The 12,517-nt window shown below is 42.4% G+C and overlaps 1 protein-coding gene across 1 annotated transcript in view; it reads left to right on the plus strand.

The window, feature by feature from the left end:
* The window catches only part of LOC119964377 (endophilin-B1-like), a 54,176-nt gene extending 41,963 nt beyond the window's left edge, over positions 1-12,213 (plus strand). The window contains 6 exon segments of the mRNA XM_038793770.1: positions 1,966-1,989; positions 3,823-3,912; positions 4,174-4,201; positions 4,204-4,270; positions 7,229-7,460; positions 11,638-12,213. Coding sequence (XP_038649698.1) covers positions 1,966-1,989; positions 3,823-3,912; positions 4,174-4,201; positions 4,204-4,270; positions 7,229-7,460; positions 11,638-11,745 — 549 coding nt within the window. The 3' untranslated portion in view covers positions 11,746-12,213.
* Positions 12,214-12,517: the final 304 nt, after the last annotated feature.

Raw genomic sequence — 12,517 nt, forward strand, 5'->3', positions numbered from 1 at the left:
TACAGGAAGGACATAATTGCTCTGGAGAGGGTGCAGAGGAGATTTACAAGAAAGTTATCAGGGCTTGAAAATTGCAGCTATGAGGCGAGATTGGATAGGCTAGGGTTCCTTAGAACAGAGGAGTTTAAGGGGTGACCTAATTGAGGTGTGAAAAACTGAGGGGCCCAGAGATGATAGATAGGAAAAACTTGTTTCCCCTAGCTGAGGGGTCAATTACCAGGGACATAGATTTAAGGTGATCGATAGAAGGATTAGAGGATGCATGAGGGAAAACCTTTTTAGCTGAAGGATGGTGGGCATCTGGAATTCACTGAATAAATTGGTGGTTGAAGCTGAAACGCTCAACTCATTTAAAAGGTACGTGGAAGTGCTGGAAGCTACAAGGCTACAGACCAGGTCCTGGAAAATGGGATTAAAATGAGCGACTAGTTTCTTTTTTCTCTTTTTTGGCCGGCGCAGACACGATGGTCTGAATGGGCTCTTTCTGCACTGAAACCTTTTTATGGTTCTAATTCCCATCTTGGTGGTCCTTCCAATTTCGTTACAATTTCTGTATTGACCAGACCAAGGGATAGCTGCCTTAGAGGATTCTCTCTGACAGTAGGTATCTTTCTGTGAATTTAATCTGATTGAAGAAGAATAGATGATGGCTGTGGGTGAAATCTAGTGTCTAGGTCCACCTCCCATTTATAGGAAACACGGTGCGGTAAATCACAGCAATTTAGGCAGAAAGGAGAATTTTGTTTTACAGTACTATCAGTCATTGGGCACGCAAGCCTCCAATTTCTGCTGCTCATGCTGTAAGTTTATTCCTAATGCAGCATAGCAATGCATGGTAGCATAATGGTTAGCACTATGGCTTCACAGTGCCATGGTCCCAGGTTCGATTCCCGGCTTGGGTCACTGTCTGTGCGGAGTCTGCACGTTCTCTGCACGTTCTCCCCATGTCTGCGTGGGTTTCCTCCGGGTGCTCCAGTTTCCTCCCACAAGCCCCGAAAGACTACGTGTTGGGTGAATTAGACATTCTGAATTCTCCCTCTGTGTACCCGAACAGGCACCGGAATGTGGTGACTCGGGGATTTTCACAGTAACTTCATTGGATTGTTAATGTAAGCCTACTTTTTACAATAAAGATTATTATTAATAATAACGTACGTAGTCCTTGGCTCCTGAGAACTGCAGTGATGCATGTTAATGTGCCTTATTGATTTTAGGGAGCATTGGCGTCATCCTTATTAATACTTCAAAAATAAGATTTTCCTTAAATTTCCAAAATTCTGGATAACAGGATTTCAGTATTTTGTTCCAAATTTTCAGAATTTAGGAAGCATGTTTTTTTTTCCTTTATTCGTTCATGGGATGTGGACGTCACTGGCTGGGTCAGCATTTATTGCCCACCCCTGAGGGCATTTAACAGTCAACCACGTTGCTGTGGGTCTGGAGTCACATGTAGGACAGACCAGGTAAGGACGACAGATTTCCTTCCCTTAAGGACATTAGTGAACCAGATGTTTGTTTTTAACAACATGGTTTCATGGTCGTCATTAGACTATTAATTCCAGGTTTTTTTTATTGAATTCAAATTCCACTATCTGCCATGGTGGGATTCGAACCCGTGTCGCCAGAGCATTACCCTGGGTCTCTGGATTACTAGTTCAGTGGCCATACCACTATGCCACTTCCTCGAAAGTAGTCAAAATCAAAGCGTGACATGGATCACAGCTGAAGAGAGTACAGTGCTAATTTTATGCTCAAAATGTATCTTCAGGTTATGAGCATGCAGCAGTTGTTCCATTTCAGTTTCTTTTTGTCTTCATGGGGTATGTTTCACTGCCATGTTTCTTCCATTGAGCAGTGGATAGCATAAAGTAGTGTATGTCTGTCATTAATTTTCTATAAAACCTGTGCATTCCACAAATATGTTAAAAATTATACAATTTTGTTATTTGTTTAAATGCTTAACAGCTTTGGGCAGAGGAGCTGACAAAAGTAAGTAAAAGTAAAGCTGTTTTCTTGTAGTGACAAATATGAAACTTGTAAAGTGTTCAGGGAACCGTAAGCTTATATGATCAATAATTGAACAGCCTTTTTAAAAAACAAACAGTTTGGTAATTTGGTATTTGTGTAGCAGCTGTAAGTAAATGCTGACTTTGTTTTTCTTTTTAAATACCAGCCTGTAGTCAGCTCTTTTAAGGGAAAGGTCATCCTGCTGTTGTAAAATGGCCTCCTCTTCCCAGTGTAGTACAGTAACGTGTAGCAAGGAAGGAACTTCAGGATACCATTGTATAGCAACGTCTATGTAATCACAACTGGGTGTGTCTTTTCCACGTCCTCCCTGCTGTAGGTGAACTGCACTGATGTCAATCTTGCAGTCGAGTGAGGCATTCAGTAGCGTGCATGAGAGTGACACAGCTCGATTTTGCTATGGGATAAAGTTGGGAATTTGCTGTTTAGCAATGGGCAAGAAAGGAGAGTAGAAAGCCTGTGTTTGAACACTAATAAATAGCATCATTGTATCAATTGTGTGCTGTACAATTTGACCTAATTTTGCAATTTTAAAAATAAATTGCTGTTCAAACGATTTTCTTCACTGCAACAGTTGCAGTGTAGTACAGTTCAAAAGCTTTGACGAAAGTCAAGCCGTGCGCTTGGAGTTTTAATCACAGTTGACAATAAATCTGTTATTGATATCTATGAGTTAGCATGTGTCTGTACTTCACATATATTGAAAAATTTGAAATTCATATCATTAAAAATTGGAATTTCAAGCTGTTTATTTTCAATGTGTACTTTTTCTGACAATTTGTTTTAATTGTTTCTTAAAAGTGTTAAATTATCCGTGCTAACGATTAAGATTCTGCAAAGTCCACAATAACTTTATTTCGGATCAATGACTTTCAAATTTTTCAATGGTATGTACATCCCTGCAAGGATCAACTCACTTCTGTGGACCCCCAAATTTGCAAATTTGCCCAAAGAAAAACTGCAATTGGAGAAAATATTATTTAATATACGGAAACAATATTCTAGTAGAAAAGTATAAAAACGTGATAATGGAACCCCATTGAGAATTTTTATTCTATGGGCCAATGGCGGACTCCTGCCTGTAATGATTCTATGTTATGTTTCATGCAACGGAAAGGGTTTTTTTTGTTCTATTGAATGCAGTATGTGGAAAAGCCTGTTAAGTGAATTAGTGTAAACTGGTGTTGGATTTTATCCAAGTTTTATGGGGCACAGTCACCATTCTATTTTACTCTTTCATCAATTTCAAATTTGATTGTACTTTAAGTTCAAGTCTCTGATTTGTTGCAAGTTACTGGTTAATTGTACACTTGGCTTGATGCACAGCAAACATTTGTAGTTGGAATCCAAGTAAAATTATTTTCCATCACTTGAGGCAAGTTAAAGGCAAACTGCTGCCTATGCTGGAATCTGAAACAAAAACAGAAAATGCTGGAAAATCTCATCCGGTCTGATGGCTTCTGTGGCGAGAGAACGGAACTACATCCAGACTCCAAACATTAGCTCCTTCGCTCTCCACTGATGCTGTCCGACCTGCTGAGGTTTCCAGCATTTTCTGTTATAGTTTCAATTGTGTAGTGTTTGGTTATTTTTTAATGTGAGGAGTTAAATGGTTAAGGAATAGATTCTTAAATTTGTGATTAGATTATGCACTGCATTGTGGTTTCAGATTTTTCTGACTAGTTAGAACTTTCAGCTATTGTCGGTTTAAGAAGTAGAATGCCCTCATTTGCCCACAAAGGACATTTACTTGTACAGATGCCTGAACGTGTGTTTATTCTGTTTCTTTCCACACAGGCAGAACAGGAAATGCGGATTACACAAAGTGAATTTGATCGCCAAGCAGAGATCACAAGACTTTTGCTTGAAGGAATGAGCAGTACACATGTAAGTTCTCCTTAACCTTGTCACTGGCCTTACTGAGTTTCTTAGTCATGTGCTGTCTGCAATTGCCTGCTGATATCCATTAACAACCATTAATGAAAACCTCACCAGTAATAACAGATACCATTTCACTATTAAGTGCATCAAATTGTCTTAGCTCTTGGATTGTTTAAAAATGCAATAGCTGACTAAATAGTTTAGTTAGTTTTCCTTTGCTTAGCTTAGTTGCCCTTCTGTCTTATTCTTTATTTCTCTCCCCAATAGGCTCATCATCTTCGTTGTCTGCATGACTATTTGCCCAGTTGACCTACTATGCCCAGTGTTACCAGTATATGGTTGATTTACAGAAGCAGCTTGGAAGGTAATGAAGGTTTTCAATGGAAATGATGACTCACAGCACTCAAGCCATTTTAAGAACATTTGCATTTGTGCTGTAGAGCTGTAAGCTAACAATTTTCAAACCAAAATAGGTACTTAATAGACAGCATAACGTGCCTTGGGAGATCCTGAGGTTGTGCAAGGAATAGCAATTCAAGCCTTCTCTCTGTAACCGGTAACAAAGAGTAGGTGTTGCCCAGATTGGAGTCAGTGCCAGAGTATTTTGACCAATTCTGGGCACCATGCTTCCAACAAGAATCTGAAGGCATTTAATAGGATTCAGAAAGTTTCTGAAATGTTCCGGGTGAGGGACATGTTATGTGGATGATTAGAGAAGCTGGGCTGTTGTCTTCGGAGAAGAGAAGACTGAAGGGAGAGAAGGGATTCAAAATCATGCGGTATCCGTACAAAGTAGATCTGGGGAAACTGTTCGGCAGAAGGATGGAAAACCAGCGAATGCCGATTTGAAGGTGAATGGTGAAAGAACAGAAGGCGACATGAGGAAACTTGTATCAGCAAGTGCCTCGCCTCTGGAATGTGATGCCGGAAAGTAAGCTGGAGACAGATCCAGTCATGGCTACCAAAAGCAATGGCATAATTATCTGAGGAGAGAAAATTTGCAGTATCGGAGAAAAGGAGGAAGTGGACAAGTGGAAATACTCTTGCCGATACCGGCATGGACGTGACTGGCGACGCCTCCTTCCGCTTTCGACAGTTCTGTTCTGCTGTGTGTATCTCGGAATCGAGGACTTTGTTTGTCACTTGCTATCTTTTAGTCTCTCTCTCTCTCTCTACCTACTCTGAGCCTCTGGCCCTTTTGACCTGCACACAATACGTCTTAGTCTATCATCCTGTTTCTCACACTCACTCCTCCCCTCTCTCTCGCATTCCCCCTGTCTCTCACTTCATTCCTCCCCACACACCAATCCTTGTGGCACCTCTCTCTCTCACAGCTCTTCTCACTTTCTCTTTCTGTGTTCACAGTACCCCTCTCTCATTCCCTTACGTGCTCTCTCTCTCTCTCTCTCTCTCTCTCTCTCTCTCTCCTCTCTCTCTCTCTCTCACATATGCCCCTCTCTTTCTCGCCCTCACGGCACTCGTTCTATCTCTCCTCTCTCTCTCTCTCTCTCTCTCCTCCGCACTCTCTCCCTCTCCTCCTCTCGTCCTCTCTCTCTCTCTCTCTCTCTCTCTCTCTCTCTCTCTCTCTCTCTCTCTCTCTCTCTCTCCTCTCTCTCCTCTCTCACACAGACCCCCCCCCCCCCCCCCTTCTCTCTCTCTCTGGCAGTGTCTCTCCCTCTGGCTCTCTCTCTAGTATGCACGCGCTCTCCGCTGGCAGTCTCTCTCGCTCTGGCAGTCTCTCTCGCTCTGGCAGTCTCTCTCGTTCTAGCTCGGTCTCTCTCTCTGCGGCGCCTCTCTCTCTCCCACACTTACTCTCTCATTTCTCACTCTTTCTCTGGTGGCTCCTCACTCTTGCGCGGGCTTTCTCGCAGCCCCCTCTCTCACTTTCGTGCTCCCAACCCCCTTCTCTTGAGACCCCAGTATCCCACCCAATCTCTTGCTTCCCCCTCACTCTATTTTAAAATATTATATACTCTTGTTTTAGTTGCAACGCATTACTCGTTTAATGAAATGTCCTTTGAAACTGTTGTTGTTTTACCAAGCGTGTCCGTTGTTTAAGCAGCTCATTATTATGTGGTGATTAGCAGTTCGATGTGATGCATATTAACATTTCACAAGACAAGACTGTACATGAAGGTCTGTGAGGTTTTGTTAATATGTTTGAATTGATGAACATAAGAACTAGGAGCAGGAGTAGACTATTCAGTCCCTCGAGCCCACTTCGCCATTTGATACGATCATAGCTGATCTATTGGCCACAACTCCACTTCCCTGCCCATTCACGTAACCTTTCAACCCATTGCTAATTAAACTGAACCTCCTCTGAACTGTCTCCAATGTCACTACATCATTCCTCAAATAAGGGACCAAAACAGTACACACTACTCCAGGTGCGGCCTCACCAATGCCGTGTTCAGTTGCAGCAAAACGTCTTCACTTTTATATTCTATTCCTTAAGATATAAAGCGAAATTCCAGTTCCTTCCTTATTACCTGCATACCGAGATTCATGCACAAAGACACCCAGATCCCTCTGTACCGAAGCACTCTGAAGGTTCTCTCCATTTAGATAATAAGTTTCCATTTTCTGACCGAAATGGATAGCCTCACACTTATCCACGTTAAAATCCATCTGCCAAATTTTGGCCCACTCACCTAACCTATCTATTTCCATTTGTAAACTACTTATTTCCTCATGGCAACTTACTGTCCCACCTATTTTTGTGTCATCTGCAAATTTGGCTGTAGTACCTTACATTCCTACATGCAAGTCATTAATATTTATTGTGAATAGTTGGGACCCAAGAACCAAACCCTTGGCACCCCACGAGTTACATCTTGTAAGTAGAAAAAGACCCATTTATCCTGACCCTGCCTCTTGTCAGTTAGCCAGTCTCTTCTCCAAGCTAATAAATTACCCCATGTGATTGATAACCTTTTCTGCGGCACCTTATCAAATAATGTGGAAACTTCATTCATAATCTGGAACCTGATGTGTATTTTCATTTTCATTTTTCACCTGGGCTGACCTATTGACATCCATCGCGGACAACCTTTTCTTAACTAACTTATCACTTGTGAGTTACTGTTAGCTCTATGAACAAGGAACAGGTTCTATCCCATGTTGCAAGTTAGATGGGCTAAATTAATGATTTAATAAAAAAATAATGCCGAGTATGTTGATGCCGGGTTTCTGTCACAGGAACTGTTTTCACTCGTGACGCCTTCCATACATACAAAATATTTAAAAGAGGATAATAACGTATGATCTATCCTCACGTATTGCGTTCCCCTGTATTAATGCGTAACGTTTTATTTTGTAGTTTTCCGACCACGTTTTCTTCCAACAACAATCAGAGTGCTCCGTCTTCCCTCTCATCTAGTACGGTGCTCCCAAGTTCTGCATCTTCCGTCCCGTTGTGCATACCAAACTGTCCAATCGGCACGCCAGGTAGCACTGACTATAAACTGTCATCTAGTGGCACCAGAAAGGCAAGAGTTCTCTACGATTATGATGCTGCAGACAGTAGTGAGTTGTCACTTCTGGCTGATGAGGTGAGTAATAGGAGTGCCCAATGGGACACTTGTGTTTATGAATCCACTGTCTCATTGAGTAAGGATTTCTGTGTGCCTTCACCCTTGATGTTTCCTTTGCCCACATCTCATGTTAACAGATAATAGTTCCATAGTGAGAGGTGAGACTTCTGACGATTGGCTTGTTTTGTCATTCTTCTGAACGTAAGGATGCGGAGACCAATTTTGGCATTCGCAGTGATCCAAGTCTGCTAGGCACATTTTGGCTGAGGGGATCAGCCACTTAATGCCTTGCTGAACTGAACCTTCAAGGATCCAAGTAATTTTAATTGATCAGATTTGTTTATCTAAATCATGTATCTATCATTCAGAATTGGTGAGCAGTCACGGCGCCGAGGTCCCAGGTTCGATCCCGGCTCTGGGTCACTGTCCGTGTGGAGTTTGCACATTCTCCCCGTGTTTGCGTGGGTTTCGCCCCCACAACCCAAAGATGTGCAGGTAGGTGGATTGACCACACTAAATTGCCCCTTAATTGGAAAAAATGAATTGGGTAATCTAAATTTATTTTAAAAAAAAAATTGGTGAGCAGTCAAAACATGGAGCATAATTTTTCGGAAGAAAATTACTGAACTGGTATCTGAGGGCAGAGTAGATTGGGGATGTAAAGTAAATCGATCCAAATTGATTAAGCTGGTCTTATTTTTATATTTTCCTGAACTTAATTTTTGCTACCATTCCCTTCCCAATTCATTTCTCTCCTGTTTCCACTACGTTGTGATTAGTGTTTTGCAACTAATTTGATTATTCCCATGGAATGCAATCCATTTTATTTCAATTTTGTGTGGGAAGGTGGAAGAGAGGAGAGACAGAGGCAGGAGACCCGGGACCTCGGTACCATGAGGCAGCATTGCTAACCACTCCGCCAGACCAAGGCAGGTCAGCAGCACAGTCCAATTCCCGTACCAGCCTCCCCGAACAAGCGCCGGAATGTGGCGACTAGGGGCTTTTCACAGTAACTTCATTTGAAGTCTACTTGTGACAATAAGCGATTTTCATTCATTCATTTCATGACGCCCTCTAATTTTGTGTGTTTGAGCCATTTTTTATAATTAGATTTTTTTTAAATGTACTACCACATGCTAACTGCCTGAGTCTCGTTATGTGTAACATGCACAGTAAAACTGGTGGTTAACAGCATGTTTATTTGCTCAATGAGATTCATGAGTACTTGTAGCTACAGTAGTAGAGATTATTAAATTCTAAATGATACCTCCGCATCAATTGCTGCAAATACAGTTGCATTTACACTTTGAATGCTGAAGGACAAAGACTAATTGAACCTAATTATTGACATAGCCCATTACTGCACTTCCAAGTGTAACAACATGAGAATATTAGATACAAACTGCTTTGTGCGTGTGTGTCTGCGTCCCCTAAAACTCGTGATTATACTCTTGGTTAGGTAATGCAATGGTTCTGAATTCTAATTTTAAAGAATTGTTTCCAAGTGTGACCACACTTGCCCTGACCTCTGTTTTAACTTGTGAATCCCCCCCCCCCCAACACCTTCCCAAGGGCAATTAACATTGGGTAATAAATGCTGACCTTGCCAGTGCCAGGAACAAATTTTTTAAATCATCTCAGTCTGTCATACGTCTGCTTAGAAATCAAGCAGAGCAATTGCTTCTTCCCCGAATTCAGCAGCAAAATTTATCTTGAACACGGGCGGCACAGCGGTCAGCTTTGCTGCCTCCCTGTGCCAGGGACTGGGGCACAATTCTGTCCGTGGGTGACTGTCTGTCTGTGTGGAGTCTGCACGTTCTCCCCATGTCTGCATGGGTTTCCTCCAGGTGCTCTGGTTTCCTCCCAAAGATGTGCAGGTTGGGTGGATTGGCCATGTTAAAATTGCTCGTTGGTGTCTAAAGAGGTGCAGGCTTGGTGTGATTATGGGGAAGCGGAATGGGCCTAGTTGAGATACTCTTTCAGAGAGTCAGTGCAGACACGATGGGCTGAATAGCCTCCTGCACTGGAGGGATTCTGCGAACATACTGATCTTGGTGTAGACAATGGACTGAGCAAAGTAGGAACAAAAGAGGATAAATAGGAGAATCATTCCAAAGGCACAATAGGTTACTTCAGGAGATGAGGAATGAGGAGGCAAAAATGTTGAGAGAGGAGTGAAAGACAGTAGGGCAAAAGCCGATAAAGGTTCTGTTACTACTCTTGGGCCAGAGGAAGGTGGGAATGTACGGAAAGCCAGAGTGTGAGGAGACACGCATGCAGAAAGGGTTCCAGGTCTGGAGGAATTTCCAGGTTTAACGAGAAACCCAGGAGGAATTTGAAAAGGGTTAATTTTAAACCGTGGGTTGGAGTGAGTGGGGGAATAGGGCAGAAAAGGATCAGATGAGTTTTAAATCATTTGAGGCTGATAGACTGTGAAGGTTGGGAAGCTAGTGAAGACGGTATTAAAGAAATTGAGTCAGTGACGTGGGTAAATATGCATTTCCTGTGTTGTATGAGCAAAGGTAGGCAGTGTGGTGGTGATGGTCATATATATGGTGGATCTAGGATTTGTGGTCTGGTATCAGCATTGGATGAAACAAGACACAGCAATCTACGTCAGTATGACCAAGTGTATAAGGCTCTGGTCAGACCCCATTTAGAGTATTGTCAGCAGTTTTGGGCCCCGTATCTAAAGAAGGATCTAAAGAAGCTGGCCATGGAAAGTTGCAGAGGAGGTTTACATGAAATATCCCTGGAATGAACAGCTTGACATATGAGGAGCGGTTGAGGATTCTGGGACTCATTGGAGTTTAGACGGATGAGGGGGGGGATTTTATTGAAACTTATAGGATACTGCGAGTCCTGGATAGAGTGGATGTGGGGAGGATGTTTCCACTTGTAGGAAAACTAGAAGCAGAGGGCATAATCTCAGACTAAAGGGACGATCCTTTAAAACAGAGATGTGGAGGAATTTCTTCATTCAGAGGGTGGTGAATCTGTGGAACTTTTTGCCGCAGAAGGCTGTGGAGGCCAAATCACTGAGTGTCTTTAAGACGGAGATAGATGGGTTCTTGATTAATAAGGGGATCAGGGTTAATGGGGAGAAGGCAGAAGAATGGGGATGAGAAACATATCAGCCATGATTGAATGGCGGAGCAGACTCGATGGGCCGAATGACTTAATTCTACTCCTTTGTCTTTTTTTAATAATCTTTATTGTCACAAGCAGGCTTACATTAACACTGCAATGAAGTTACTGTGAAAAGCCCCTAGTCGTCACATTCCGGCGCCTGTTTGGGTACACAGAGGGAGAATTCAGAATGTCCAAATTACCTAACAGCACGTCTTTCAGGACTTGTGGGAGGAAACCCACGCAGACACAGGGAGAATGTGCAGACTCTGCACAGACAGTGACCCAAACCGTGAATTGAACTTAGGATCCTGGCGCTGTGAAGCAACAGTGCTAACAGATTTGCCTGAGGAAGGAGCAGTGCTCCGAAAGCTAGGGAGAATGTGCAAACTCTACACTGACAGTGACCCGGGGCCAGGATCGAACCTGGACATTGGCGCCGTGAGGTAGCAGTGCTAACCACTGCGCCACCGTGCCGCCCACTTCTCCCTTTAGATTGTCCCTTTAAGCAGCTAATGCTGGGGGACGTTTCTTACCTCTATCTGCCCTGTTACTCTACACAGCTGGGAGTGCACTTCACTGCTCCTGTCTCCCCCAGCCTGTGTGAGGAAGGTTGGACGAGACAGCATGAGGAAATCCGTCCAGAGTGGCAATCCGCAGGTGATTGCCACTCTTGAGGAAGTTACGGTCCGAGAGTTAGTTATATGATGTAGTGTATTTAAGGGGGATGGACTCTACTGCATTATCACAATAGGCTTAAACAGAACCTGATGTTTTAAGTATCTTTTTATAGGACTTTTTATGCTACATTGTCATAAATCTTTTATAAGAACATCTATTATATTGTTTGTAGCAATAACCACTCTTTCACAAAGCATGTTGTGTCACCCCCTGTATTTATTTCTGTCCTGAAATTTAGTGCGTCCCTCCCTCTTTTGTTCTCTGTTTTCCTCCCACCTCCCATGTTGCTCTCTCCTTTCTTCTCCATGTCGTTCTGTCTCTATTCTCCGCACCCCTCTCTCCTCTGCCACAACTAGTGGATTGATGGACCTGCTTTCTGTTTCAGGTAATAACAGTATATAGTCTGCCGGGAATGGACTCTGACTGGTTGATGGGTGAAAGAGGAAACCAGAAAGGAAAAGTCCCCATTACATATTTAGAGCTGCTAAATTGAGCATGTTACTACCTGAGCCTATCCTGCTGGTTGTAATTGCAATATATTTAATTACAGCTAACTTTGTATAAAGCAGTTTATGAAATGTCTTCCACGCAAGTTGTCCCTGAAATATTGGGGATCAGTTGAATTCCATGTGTGGCAAAAGTTTCATGTTGGACACCACTCATTAAAGCGAATATATAATAAGCCCTTGCTTTTCAAAATTTTGAATATTTTTGTGCCATGAATATTATTTGCTACATGATAACAGCTTCATTTTCTATTTAATATTTCATTAATTAAAATACCATTAATACTTTAGTGGTTGGAAATGCATTTTTTAATTAAACCAACTTGAATACAGAGTCCCTGCATTTCTAAAGATTTATTACCAGAAACATGGAATTTAGTTTATAAATTACATGCGCTTGACTAAATGTTAAAATTGATGTACAGCATTGCCAAAATAAAACAACTTGCCAAAAATCTTTGTTTCCCTTATGATTGTTGTGTGCTTATACTTTATAATTATGGACGGTGAGGTGGTAAATTACAGTATGCTGCTGGTGAACTTGTCGGGCTTGCCTGTGGTTTAGGTGAAAATAACCAGAATAGACCACATGAATAAATTGTCTCTGCGCTCCCGCTGTATAGAACATACAGTGCAATGGGAGGCCATTTGGCCCATCGAGTCTGTACCTCACTTAAGCCCTCACTTCCACCCTATCCCCGTAACCCAATAACCCCATCTAAACTTTTTGGACACCAAGGGCAATTTACCATGGCCAAT

The sequence above is a fragment of the Scyliorhinus canicula genome, chromosome 4 (assembly GCF_902713615.1).
Source record: "Scyliorhinus canicula chromosome 4, sScyCan1.1, whole genome shotgun sequence".
NCBI lineage: Eukaryota > Metazoa > Chordata > Chondrichthyes > Carcharhiniformes > Scyliorhinidae > Scyliorhinus > Scyliorhinus canicula.